This window comes from Chaetura pelagica, unplaced genomic scaffold (genome assembly GCF_000747805.2).
Source record: "Chaetura pelagica isolate M959 unplaced genomic scaffold, ChaPel_1.0 scaffold361, whole genome shotgun sequence".
NCBI classification, from domain to species: domain Eukaryota; kingdom Metazoa; phylum Chordata; class Aves; order Apodiformes; family Apodidae; genus Chaetura; species Chaetura pelagica.
Genome location: NW_009952363.1, coordinates 1510816 through 1525101, shown reverse-complemented (window position 1 = coordinate 1525101; position 14286 = coordinate 1510816). Strand labels below are relative to the sequence as shown.

Sequence of the window (14286 nt, the reverse complement as noted above, 5' to 3'; positions counted from 1 at the left end):
TGCTGAGATGTTTCCTCCTCCCTGTTCCTGCAGCAGGTCCCTGGTGTGCTCCCAGGAAGGTTTCAGCTCAGCTGAAGTTTATTCATTTTGTCCTTTGGATTAAGTGATCCAACAGTAGCTATAGGAGATATAAATGAGAAGGGAGGGACAGATACGGTCCATGCTGGACGAGTTTAAAGTAACTGAAATTCCATCAGAATTGGCTGGTGGCTGGTGCCAGACCTTGCCACTATTCTGCATTAAGAATGAGCAGAAGAGAAGGAATTAACCCATTCCCAATGTCACTTCCCTGCCCAGGACCACAGCTCTGGTGGCACAGCTAAGCTGAAGGAGAGCTGTGTGTCCAGACAGGACCAGGGCCATCATCCCACCCTGCCCTGGAGCATCTCAGGGCTTTAAGGACAATTATTCAGGACAGCCCTGGGCAAGAGGAACTGGACTCAGAGCATCCTTCCCCAGCTGTCCTGTGTCCCTGTGCTGCAATCATCCTTGTTGCTCTGCTGTCACTCTCCTGTTCCCAATGAGCCATGAATGCAGCTCCCAGCCTGCTGGCCAAGCAGCCACGTGCTTGGCTGGCTCCAGGGGAAGATGCAGTGGGTGGGTTTGCTCCGAAATAGAAGAGGGAAAAGCTGATCTCAGATACTTGCTGAGGCTCAAGGATCCACACTACAAACTGGCCCCACAGCACTGGCCTGGCACACCTGTGTCCATCCCCAGCAACCTGACCCTTTCCCAAAGCGAAGAAGGAAGAGGAGGAGAGCAGAGGGTCCCTGTCCCATGCCTGGCACAAGTGCACCACCCTGCCACACAGCCAGCCCTGTATGGACCAGAGGATGAACTGCCTGGTCCCTCTCCCACTTGAAAACCATCTAGTCTCCATCTATTCCTCATATTTCAGGGAAAAGAGTACAGACAGGCTGTGCAAACAGTGAGGGCATGGGGCTGCTCTGGGAACAGGCAGCTCCAAAGCAGACTGCAGCCAGTGTTTAACAGAAAGCAAAGGCAGAGACATAAAAACAAATAACACCATCAAACAGAGAGGGGAGAACTGCTTTCATTGAAGAAACCCAAGGTCTAATTTCACCATCTTGCATCACCCTTTCTGCTAAGCTTGCACAGCAACACACTGGTTTAAAGCCCCTACCTTCCTCCCCAAACCCTCAGTACTCTCTGCATGTCTCAGCACTGGTAGGATCCTGCTCCCCCACAGATCCAGGTGGCCAGATAGATGGACACAGCTACAGCAGCAGATCTGGCATCCAGGACAGCTACAGAGCTCAATGCCAAACCCTCCTCTGTGATGGGAGATCCCAGATATATTAAAGGGAATAATTCTGGGTGTGAGACAGCATTTCTGTATTTGGCTGTGCCAGAGTTTTTTTAATTGTCTCAATAAATATATAAACAAAATCTGTTCACTCACTGGGTTGTTTTTCTCTCCTGGGCTCTGTGGCTCCATGGACGAGGGGAAAAGCAAATGCTCAGCTGCCAAATTTGTAGCTGGTGCTGCTGCTCCTTATAATGGATTTGCCTACAAACCAGGTCCAAATTTACATCCACTGCCCATAAGAGGTTTGATAATTTTCTGTGCAGTTTTATGGCCCAGCACCAAGACCTCAAATATGTCTCATGCAAAGGATGAGAGTAGAGAGGGTGAAAATCAGCAATACTGTAGTAGTAATTATTTAAATCCTCCAAAGAGGGAAAGCTGAATGTCCCTCTAATTCTGGGTATGAAAGATTCAACAGCTGATGACAGACCAGGAAGAGACAGGCCAAGGTCACTGAGGTCCTTCCTCCAGAGAGGTGCTGGGTTACCCACATTTAAATTCTGACCTACCTTCAGCTCTCCCTAGATGACTTCAGCTTTTGGGGTTTTGGGTTTTTTTCCTCCCCTTTCCTCTCTGCCCCTATAATCCCATCACACCACTCCCTTAATCCCTCTCTCATTCTGCTGCTCACAGTCTCCAGTGGCTGCCGCAAGGTTATGTCTCATTTAGTCACCCTGTAGCCAAGTGAGACACACCTCACTCTTATAAGCTGCTCTCATAAATCAAAGTGGGAGGCAGGGAGCAGGAAAAATCCCAGTAAACCTCCAGGATGATGCTAAATTGACAGACTCAGGGCAGGGGCTGGTGGCTGCCTCTATATAAAGCACTTGTCCTTTCCCTCCCAAGGATAAGGCCAGAGGCTTCCTGTATCCTGGTGGTTAGCACTGCAAGTTGCTTCTCCACCACTTTTTGCAAGATGATGGCATGTTGGGGTGATAAGAAGCCCAGACACAAGCGGTGGGGAAATTATCTGCAGGGCTGAGGGTGTCTCTGTGATGTGCAGGGCAATGAGTTTCCCTCCTTGCAGAAATGAGCCAGTTGTGCTTGGTGACGCAATGATGGATTTGCTCCGTCATGCAAAGCCATCCATCCATCACAGGCACCCCCTGCCAGCCCCTCGCAGCCTCTTCACTGGCACCAACACAGCCAGAGGCTCTGCAGGCAGGTCCCTGGTCCCCACTGAGGAAAAGCCTGAAAAAGGGACTTCTCTTCTTCCTCAACCTCCTGGCACAGGGTCCCTCCAGCATCGAGCATCTAGAAAGCACAGCCCACTCATTTCCCGTAGGGCCAGAGACAGAAAAGAGGGGGGAAAAGTTCAAGTTTCATGGCACGTCCTCTACTGAGTAGCAAGAAGAGCTGGGCAGGGACCCTTCTGCCTTCTCCTGCCTGCACCCTGCCTGTGGTCACTGCAAAGATATTTCCCCTCTCCTGGTCCAGATTCTCTTTGTCTTTCTCATCCACTTTGCTTTCTATCCTCCTCTGCTCCAAAGGAGCCTCACACTGCAGCTTTTGGCATTGACTTGCAAAGTCACAAGTGCTGAAATCACTGCAAAAACCCTGCAAAAAATCCCTGCAAAACCCCTGGGGAAAAGGCATGGCAGGGCTGAGCCAGGGAAAGCTACCAGCAAGGAGAAAACAGCCCAGCTCCTGTCCTCGCCATGAGCCAGGACACATGCGGGTGCTGAGCTGGGGAGCAGAGCTCTCTGCTGCCATGAGAACTGGAAATGAAATAAGAAATAAATAATAAACATGAAAACAAAACAAAACCAAATCCAGTTGATTGTACTTTGGCAAAGAACTCGCAGACCAAAGGAGCTCACTTGGGAGCAAAACGAAGATGAATCGACAGCGAGTTCAAGAGAATTCATTCTGCCACTGAACACTTGTCTCTCCATCAGGATATCTCAAAGGCTTGTCAAGCGAAGGCAAGGTTTTTATTTGTTTCTATGGTTGCCATAATGACAGAGCTATATGTCATGTCAGGCAGCAGCTGAGGCTCGTGCCTCTGATTTACAGTTGCTTACCAGAAATTATCAACTTTTTCATAAAGCAGGTGGCTCAGAGAACTGGGACCACCAGTGCTGTGCTCTGCCCCCCAGGGCATCTCCCCTTAGTCCCCCACAACTGGCTGCACCCCAAGGGATGCCTTTATCAAGCCCCCAAGGGATGTTTTTATAACCCCCCCACAGGGATGCCTTCATTATCCCCCCACAGGATGATTTTGTGTCCCCCCACAGGGATGCTCGGTGCTGGACTGAGGGGCTGTGGGTGCTCCCCCTGAGCTGCCAACAGGGTGAAGCATCATCTGCTGCTGCAATTACAGAAATTCCTGGTCCCACAGGACAAGTGGCATCTGCTAAAGGGCCAAAAGGAGACATCAAGGAAGGCCAGCAGAAAGATTAAACACCTCATAGTAATGTATTTTAAAAACAAACAAACAAACAAACATGGACCATTGTGTTTACCACCAGGTTACTGTAGAAATACAAATAAAAGAAAGGGATGGGTGCAATGGGGAGAGGAAAACACAAAGGGATCTTGAAGACAAGTGAGACAAAGTGGGACTGGGAGGTATTTCTTGCCCTGGCAGGGGATGTGTTACCAGGGCAGCCTGCCCAGCCTGGAATCTGTCCTCTAGCCCAGGCCAGAGGCTTCCCAGGGCAGGGAGAGCCTCACAGAGCTGCTGACCAATATCATACTAACAAAGATGTCACTCTTAAGGTTGTTGCCACAATCTTAGATGTGTGACTGACATGATCATCGTGTAGAGGATCAGACTCTGGGGTTGAGCAGGGGATGCTCAATATGGTTACTGATAAATTATACATACAAGTTTCATTAACTCTAAGCACCTTCATGTTGAATTTATGATGCACAGCCCTAAAGCCTCCAGGGCCAAGTTCTGCATTCAAAGTCCTGTCCCCACTCAAGCCCCAATTTGGGAACATCCCAGTGGGATGTTTGCTCATAGAGCTTTGAATCCTGTCTATAGGAAGTTTCTCTAATGACTTGGCTTGGCTGCAGCAGCAGGAGGAGGCTTTTGGGCTCATTATTCCCCAGCCCTCCAAAGCATCATGGACACCTTGCTGCACTGCTCAATGCTGACACACATGGAGAACAGCACCCCTCTGAGAACCAGCAGGGAACCTCCACCCTTTCAGGGGACCAGCAGGGAGCTAGCATTGCTCCATAGAGCTGCTGAAAGGCAGAGCCCCACCTGTCCCTTCCACAAACATCTTCACTAAACACAGGCCTATGTTTTAACCTTTAACCCTCAGAGTTGTGAAGACTTCATCACTTGTTTTCTCCAAGCCAGGCTTTCTGCAATTTCCCTCCATTAAACTTTTCAAGATAAGTGACCCTGGAGCCAAAAGGTGTCACACTAATGAAAGGTCTGGCAGAATGCAGAACGCTCATTATTAAAGACAGAAGAAACACAGGACTGAGCTACCATCACAGCACTACAGGACAGTGAGCAGGACACTCCAGGGGCCAAGATATGGTCATGCTGCAGCTGGTGTCATACAGCCTAGGACCTGCCCCTTGTCATGGGGATGTGACTGTATTAGAGCTCAAGTGCTGCAGGAGCTGCCACCATGGAGGGTCAGGAGTGCCACTGCAGTCCCACAGCCCAGGGAACAGGTCCTTCCCCATGCAGCAGAATGACTGTTTTTGAACACCTACGTAAGGGAGAGCAGAACTTTACCTTTGATGGTAGGTCTGACATTGCAGGACATCATCCAGACATCCAAACCACCAAAACTGCTGCATTTCTGCTCCCTTGAGAAGCTACCAACACTTGTCTCGGTCCAGAGAGACAAAGCAAAGAGGCTGATAGATAAACAGCTCTTCAAGTATCTTTCTTGTTGTGTGAAAGCACCCAAGAACCTCAGGATTTTCTCAGAGACAGGCCAACATGATGCCCACAAGCACCAACACAGCAACATCCCAGCTCACTACCTGCAGTGGATCTGACCAGCCCCAGCATTAGCTCCTCTACACCACCACAGTCCACTCAGGTGGTATCACCTTAGGTTCCACCCACCCCAGGGTGCTCAAGACCCTGAGCTAGCAGCCTGATCTCTGTTTGAGAAGTGTTTAAGCTCTAATGCAAAAATAATAGATCACTTTTTGGTGTTCACTGTATCCCTGAAACCTTCCATACTTCACCATCAAATATTTATTATTACGTTTATTAAAGTTTCAATAATTTAGTATCTCCTGTATGTAAGATACAAGCACCATGAACTTGCCTTCCTTATTCCACCTGGGTCACTCCAATATTTATACCTGCAGCTCTCAGTTTGGGTTCCATTTACAGGAGGAGCAGGCAACAGCCTCCGTGCCAGGAACTCCCCTCCTCCTCCTGCCTGGCATTTGTCCATCATGAGACTCTTCCATGAGGATGAGTGCCCAGAGACAATCACTGCACTGGAGCAGAAAGCAAGATTCAGAACCTCTGTTTTTGCTAAGGTACTTCTAAGAAAGATGTGAGGAGGCAAGAAATAATCTTCTCCTGGCGTTTTGGCTTGGAAAACGTTAACACACAACAAGGCAACCCTTCACCTGCTCAAATGAAAAGCAGCAGCTTTTCTGCTACTACTACAAAGTAGTAGGAAAAAAAAGGTTTTCTGTCTTCTGCAGACAAGAAATACCAGGCTTCTGGGAGAGCCAGACTGTGACAGATACATACCATCAGTCTCTTTTTGAAGGAAAGGGAACAAGCACTAATTAGCAATAAAAACACACTTGGAAGTAAGGACCTCTTGGATGCCAGTCTTGGCTCTGCCATAGGTTTTGTAGGCACTTGCTCCAATCATAGCCCTGCCAAGACTCATGATGACAGGACAGAAGAGTGAAAATCCATCATCCCATTGCTCCAAGAAAAGACAAAAGGGACTGAGGGGACAAAAGGATTCTGCTAGAGCTCAGGAAGATGATTCTCAACCCAGACAAGAATTTGCAGGTCAGAAAATTGGGTCTTGAGCCAAAGTACAAGGCAGGGAGAGGAAGGGATGGATCACAGGGTTTCCCTGGCATCCAACAGTCACATGCTCAATCTTAATTTAATGGGGGAATAGAGGAATAAATAACTTAGCCATTAAAACCTTATAGTTCACAGTGCAATTCTTGTATACTAGGGGGAGGAAGACAATTACCCCCACTGCTGTCCTCCAAGGCAGAGGCTGCTGCTCCCTTGCCAGCTGGGACACAGAAGACATCTGTTCTGCCTGGTTCCTTTCCCTTCTACCCACCCCCTTCTCCCAGCAAACAGCCTCTCCTTCCACCACCCCAGTTCTCCTCCTGCAACATCTTCTTAGGTCCCACTTCTGAACCAGACTGTCACCAGTCCAATGACTTCCGGTTAAAATACAAGCAAGCCAAACTGGGAGAGCCAGAGAAACCTCCAGGCATTTACTGAACTGAAGGAAGGAAAAAACCTTTTAATTGTATAATAACTGGACAGGTAACGTGGCCTTTTACCAGGGTCTGACCTTGGCCCTTCATGAGCACCATAGCAGACTACCAAGGGCTGTGTGGACATAACACATGCATGAGTTTCTGAAGGATGACCTCTGGGCTGGTGAATGCATCAATGTAAGCTGTGCAACCTGAGACTTAAACCACTTGAGAATTTCCTCACCACAGGGTCACACCAATTCACCTGCCTGGAGTGATATCCACAAGCCAAGCCTAGACCCATCAGGACCAAAAGAGCCTGGGGAGCAATCACACCAGATATCTTATTGGAAGAAAATTAATCAAACTCATCATCATAGAAATTACTGCATCCTCCATAACAATTTAAAGAGCAGTGTAGTCACTCAAGCATGAGCAAAATGAGAAATCTACTTCCTACCTGACATCTGCTGGATCTTCCGTCACCAGAACATCTGTCTTGCAGCTGGCAAGAGGATTGATAGAAAGCTCCACGGGGGGAACCACGAAGCTCTTACTGACAGGAAGCCACAGGCCTTGCCCCAAACTATAGGTGGACCTGGAATAAGGACAAATGTGTCATATAGGAACAGTGTCCACAGTGAATGGTGGCCCTTTGTTGCACCTGACCAACTGGAAATCAGAGCTCTAGTGGCACCATGGGATAAGTTAGTCATTTAGTCTTGTCCTGGAAACCAAATGAGAGAGGAATAGCTAAAGATTTGACAGAAAGAACATGGGGATGCTCAAGGTCTCCTTTTTAGTCCAGGGAGACCTTATACGTGTACTGCCCTTGCTTTTGTTGAGCCAGGTCCAGCTGAGAGGAAAACACTTTCCCTTCTGCACAACATGGACAAAACTTTCAGGTTTCTCAAAGGCAAATGCCTCATGTCCCTCAGTCAGCAGAACAAGGCAGAGCAGGAAGTAACCAGAGGTATCATCTGCCGGGATGTCCTGTAGCATCCACTGAGATGACCTCACTGGCACTCCCCTCCTGAATGTCCAAGCCAAACACTCCTCCTCTCACCTGAGTATCTTCTCTGGTGCCTGCTCCCCTGTGACCAAGTCGTATCCTCGCTCAAGTGCCACGGCCTGGGGGGCAGAGAGAGAAAGAGCAGCTGTGGCATGTTGTGCAGCTAGGAAAGTGGCCCAGCCCAGCCCTGGACCTTTGGTGCCAGTGACAGCTGGTGGGGAGGAGACCAGACCCCCCACCAACGTGGGAACCAATGCACCGTCAGTCCCCACTCACCCCTCGCTGTGTCCCCAGTCACTGCGCACACACAGGTGGCGATGGACGGGGTCTGGGGCGTAGCCCTCGTGGCAGCTGCATTCTCCTGAAAGAGAAGAGGAGAGGATGAGGGCTCTCTGCCCCAGAGGCATGTCAGTGAGCACAGAATCGGGCTCTCCTCCCCTGTTGCCTGTCTCGACTCATTCACAGACATTCCTGGTCCCAGCTGTGGATCTGGAGCACCATGGCCTCTTCTGAAATCATCAGGAAATACAGAGGAGGAGACAAGGGGAAGCTGCAAGAAACCTGTAGCTCTTCTGGAGGGAGCTACATGATGTTGCTTCCACTGCAGCTGGGGATTCGATCTCATGATGGAAATGGTCTGTCCTTACCCCATGCTCCTCTGCAGCCCTGCAGCTCCCTCAACTCACCCAACCTTTGTTTGATGACCTCCAAGGACAATTCACATTCCCCACAGAGACATCCTTGCGCGGACCCAGGCCCTGCCAAGCCCTGCCTGTACACCTGGCAGAGGGAATGTTCTGGGGCCAGTGGCTCATTCCACAGCAGGGATTGTGACCTTGCTTGAGAAGAACCAGCACCTACCTCCAGGCACCTCCCAGGTGGGGCTATTCCCCCCGACCCATCCCAGCCACATCCCCTTCCCACCTCCTTGCACAACTGTGGGATGATGGAGTCTCCTGCAGTCCAAACTCCTGCAGGAGGACACAGAAGCCTTCAATCTCCACCCTCTGCAGGCAGTGCTCACACTGTGCTCCCCCTTCCCGTGGCTAAGGGGTTCTTAGTCCCACTCCCCTTTGCTCTCTGGGTGCTGCCTCACCCTGTTACACGTTTTTGACAGCAGGAGAAGACATTTCCTGCACCAGAAACCCGACAGAGCTTGGCCCACATTGATTCTGTGTTTGGTAGAAATACATAACCTGGAGCAAGAAACAGCAAAATCAAAAGATTAATTGGATTTGCACGTGGAGTTTCTGTTCCAAGCTGCTGCCAGTGATTTTTTTTTTTCCTCCCCTCCTTTCCCCATCTCCTGACAGCTCGGCTGAGCTGTAAATACCAGCAGAGGGGGGGATCTGGGGAGGGTGCTGGGGGTTGGGTACCCCCACCATGGTGGTAACGCAGACTGGTACCTGTGCCCTCATTGGGATCCTAAGCAAGTCCTTAAAATGCCTCGCAGGGATTACAGTAAAGAGCTTTATTGTCAGGAAGGGGCGAGACGAGGGTTCAACTGCAGAGATTTTTGAGGAAAGAGAAGCCTGGAAATGGGGAGGTGGCAAAATAAGAAAAGAAGAGGGCGAAAAAAAAAGACAGCTAATAATGTGCTAAAAGGCAACAGCACCTTCATGAAATATTCACTGCCTTAAACATGTCTAATATTAAAGATTAAACGTCCTGGGATTTGTCCTAGCGACTTCCAAGCACTGATTTATGATCTGTCAGAAGCTGCTAACCTCCTGATTCATAACGGGAGCAGCGGGAACGTTGCTTTTCCAGAGAGAAAGAGTCAGGGAGAGAGACCGTGGTGCTGGTCCCTGCTCCGGCTCAGCCGCGCCGCGGGGCTGGGCTGGTCCCGCTGCGAGACAGTTTGGGTCCTAAAGGCTCCATCAGTGGTTTGGTTTGTTGTTTTTTTAAAAAAAGGAAAGTTATTTTTTCCTCGGGTGCTTAGTAGGCAGGTTTCCCCAGCCCTGCCGCGGATCATTAGTTCCTGGCGCTTAATGCATAACAAATATATGCTCTGCAAATGAGAGGCAACTCAAAGTGCTTGCGAAGCAGAGCTGGGAGTCTCGGGCACCAGCTCCTCATTCAGTTCCTGCCACTGAAATCAGAGCAAGGAGGGAAAAGCCACCTACAGAGGTTGGCATCAAACGGTCCAAATGCCTCCAGGTCCAGGTGCCGGGCGGGGAATCCCTTTCCTGCCGGGCTGGAGGGTTTATTTTGTGTGCTGGTTTGTTTACTGCTCCAGCAGTTTGGCTTTGGAAGGAGAAACTCTATCAACCTGCAGAAATATTGATTTTATCGACTCCAATCCTGGAGTTTCAACAGCTACAGCTGGTGCTTGAGGCTTTATTGGGAGGTTTATTTCACTGAGCGAGAGGGCAAACGGTGGCACCTGCTGAGAAGGGAACTGGGGTGGCAGAGAGGTGGGACACCAAGGAAAGCCACTTGGAGCACAGAGAGCACAGGCACCAGCCCCTCACCAGGAACACTCAGGAGCAGCTTTTTCCAAGGGAGATCTGCAAACTTTTGGTTCAGTTTGAGAAAAGGGACAGGAATTCCTCCAGCATGGGATGGGCTGAGCATTGCAGGCTGCTGAAGGAGCAGGGACTCCAGTTCCATGGCACAAATGGTTCTGGATCTATTTCTGTATCAAGACCCACAAAGAAGCAATTAGTGGAGTTTCCAAAAAAAAAAACCCAAACAAACAACCAAAAACCCAGCAGAACCTGCTATGCTACTACAGGTTTTAATGAGCTTTCCCATCACTCTCTCCCCATCACCATCCAACCTCCTCCTTTGGTCTCCCAGAGCTACCCTGGTATTTTCTGTCTATCCTTCCCAGGCACCATGTTGAGACAGGGAGGATGCTGAGCCAGCTGGGCTAATTCCCATGGACTGAGAAACTCTGGGGTAAAATATCTGGAGTGACAGGAATGGAGGGTCCTGTATCTCTAACTCCTCTTTAGGTCAAGTGCATTTTCTACAGAGCAGATTTCAACATGCCATTAAAAAAACCAAAACCAACACCTTTGCTCAGAGCTAAATCCAATGCTCTTCTGACAGAAGTGAAGTTACCTGCTCAGCATCACTTGGGCCAAGTTAGGATTCAACCTGAGTTTAAAGCCAGAGTCAACCAAAAGAACAAATTTTGACAAATAACCACACCTGAAGCTGGATGCAATTTCCACAGGTTCTGCACATGCCTCCTCCCAGCATTCAGCTGCTGCAGGAGGACAAATGAATCAGGACCTACAAGCATCCTATTTCCACAGCCACCAACCCACATCCTGCCCATGACAAACACACAGGTTTGACAGCCTTTCCTCTTCCTTTCAATTCATGACCCACAAACCACATCGGATAATCAAGACACAGCAAATTTTGAGCTACTATAGCAAAAGGAAGGATTGTTGCTTACTCAGGTTGAGTGAGAGCAGGTCCTGGTGCTCAGGTCTGGGTGCTCCAGATGCTATTTCCAGCATGTTACTTAATTGTTAGCCTCATTAAGGAGAGGTGATCTGCAGTGACAATGCTGCAACATGCCCCTAACCCACTCACCCAGGGGCAGTACAAAGCAGGGCTCCCTGAGTCCCTGTGCTTCCAGGGAAGCTGCTCTTTGCTGTCATTGGCATTTTTATTGAAGGAGCCACAGGCACTTTGGCAGGAGCAAAGGAAACCTGTGGCTCATCAACCCTCTGCTGGCACTGCCAGTGTCCAGAATTCCCTTCTCCACAGCAGCACCTTCACCCCTGGTGTTTGCCTTCATCCCAGAGGTATGACTTGCCGTGCCATAGCACGGTCAAAGCATGGTCCTGGGAACAAGTCCCAGCCCCAGCTGAGGTGGCAGCTTGTTCCCAGAGGCTGCAGGGTTACAAACACACACCTTTTCACCTGTGTCAGCACTGCATGAAAGTACTCATACCTGCTTTGGGACTGCATCTCCAACCCCAAGTGCTGAACAACCCAGACTCAGCTTTTTAGCTCGATACCCAAGAGCAGACCCTCCTCTCTGGCAACAAACCCCAGGGGACAGAGCTGCTTCACCACAACACCCCCAGTGCCAGGAAGCTGGGTTTCTGCTTCATCCTGAGGAGAACTGCAACTTCAGTAAAAGCAGTTTGGCTATTGAGGAACAAGGCAGGGAAGGTGGCTCCAGCTTGGCACAGGGTGCAAAGGGAAGATCTGCAGTTAATTTGACAGTTATGCTTCCTCTCCCCCCCCCCTCTTCACCCAGATCCGTCACAGCACCTAAGTATAAGCTCAATATCCAAGGATTGTGTCTGGATTTATGCTCTGCATGGATTTTATTCTCATTATTATCTGCTCAGGCACCAAGGAAGCTTCCTGAGCACACGTGTGCAGCTGATGCAGAGAAGCAGCAAGAGTTCCTGAGGGTGGATCAATGTACACAGGGCCATGACTGTTTTCTTCTGGGGTGACTACTGCACCAAATCTGACCATGGCAAGGTGAGAAGACACCAGAGAAACTGGTGGGATGAGTCAAGTCAGGGAGATGGGCCCAAGAGCAGCTCTGTACAGTAAAAATCATTCCTCTTCCTCACTCTCTGTGGTCTTTACACAAGCACAGAAATACTATTACAAGAACATTAGTAGCTGCAGGATTAAACACTCTAATGGCAGAAAATGAGAGTGTAAAGACAGCACAGATAACCTTAACTCAGCCTCCTTGAAGGCATGCATTTTGATTGCTATTTATGTGTAACACTTCAGCCTCAAGCTACATTAGCTTGGGAGTTAACTGCCTCCTGCCCTGCTTGGTGCACCAGACAAGCTGTGTTGCCACATGAAAAGAAATCGTATATTACATGGGTTTTGACCAAGTTATTAAACTACATACCTTAGGAGAGACAGAACCTCATCTTATATAAGTCTAAGTCAATAAAGACATTAGGATCCTCCAGCAGTGAAAACAGCAGCAGTACACAGGAATAAACCACTATTACTACAGGTGCCCAAAAGCTGCATGATATTAAATTGAACTATTGGAGGAAATGGCTGCATTCATGAATGCAAATACACCCTCTCCAAAGTTGGTCATCTCCTGATTTACATGCTCAGCTCTGCAACCTCCAAATCCCCTTAACAGGTTGCCTTTAAAAACTGGCTCTGTTTAAAAATGACTTTCATCCATCTCCTGCCCACAAGACTGCTGTCCTACCTGGGCAGGAACACCAGCTGCAACTCTGCTGACAAACCAGCCCATTTGGAACATGATGGAAACCTTTATTTATTCTTTTTTTTTTGCCTCCTGCCCATTTCCAGAAAAGACCCTTCACTACCACATCTCACTGGATCCTTACAAGCTGGTGTCTATTGCTCTGGGGGTGCTGTCAATTGTGGATGCAGAGGAGAGAATCTCAATAGAGAAGTGCCTGATTTATAGATGGAGAAAAAAATTCAACGCATTTGCACCTGCTAATCAAGGTAGCTATCCATCTCATTTATGCCACTGCTCCAGCAAGCCTGACAGCACAAAATCAGAGGCTGTTTCTTCCAGCATTTGGCCCTAAGGGACCGATTCTCCAGCAGGTCTCTTAAGTGATGCCCACAGAATGTGCAAGTGAATCAGTTTTGTGCATACAAAGCAGGTAATTGTGCTCACAAATCAGGATTTGCATATGCTGCCGAAAATGGATGCTGTCATAAGTGTTACTGGCACTGGTGAGTGAGGCTAGTGAAAGATCCAGCACTCCTGGATGTTACTCAGAGGGATCCCAGTGCGTGGTGGCAACAGCAGCACTGGCAACATATCCCACATCTGTCCAAAATAGGGAGAGTGAGGAAAGGTGACTGCAAGTCCCAGAAGATGACAAACCTTCCCTGTTCTCATTTCAAACAGCGCCATCAGCACCTGCCAAGAGGATGGGGCACTTTGGATGAACCTCTTCAGCAGAGGATGTAACCTGACCTCAGCAAAGTACCTGTGGCACAGCCCCTGTGTCACGGCTGCAGGGGGAGAACCTCATAGAATCATAGAATCTTAGGGGCTGGAAGGGACCTCGAGAGATCATCTAGTCCAACCCCCCTGCCAGAGCAGGGTCACCTAGAGTACATCACACAGGAACTCATCCAGGTGGGTTTTGAATGTCTCCAGTGAAAGAGACTCCACAACCTCCCTGGGCAGATACCTCAGTAGCATCCATTTAGTTATGTATTTGCAGTCATGTCAGACCAACTGCCAAGGCTGTTTCCAAGGCAGGGGGAAGGAGAAAGATGCTATTTTACTCATGTGCAGATGTTGATGATCCCTCTGAAAAGCCCTGATGAGCTGGTGCTTTGCAATGAGGTTTGAAATTTGTCAGGGGGGCAGCAATCATTTAATTAAAGAGTGTGCACATGTCAAAGACACAAGGGAAAGTAAATTAAGGCCAGGCAAGCAAAAATGTATTTTGGCATTTCATAGTGTTTCAGAGCCTTCGTTTTCAGTGTAGATTGTTACTCATCCTAAAGTAGTACTTGGTGGCTGAAGTAATGAGTCAGGACATTTGTACAGACAGATCCAACCCAAGAGGTCTTGAGTGCTGGGAAA

General features: G+C 49.0%; 1 protein-coding gene across 1 annotated transcript in view; it reads right to left on the bottom strand.

Moving 5' to 3' along the window:
• ASTN2 (astrotactin 2) overlaps positions 1-14286 on the bottom strand; it is a gene marked incomplete at its 3' end in the record, with an annotated part of 209886 nt that overhangs the window by 109915 nt on the left and 85685 nt on the right. The window contains 4 exon segments of the mRNA XM_010007953.1: positions 7191-7328; positions 7797-7854; positions 7857-7861; positions 8019-8103. Coding sequence (XP_010006255.1) covers positions 7191-7328; positions 7797-7854; positions 7857-7861; positions 8019-8103 — 286 coding nt within the window.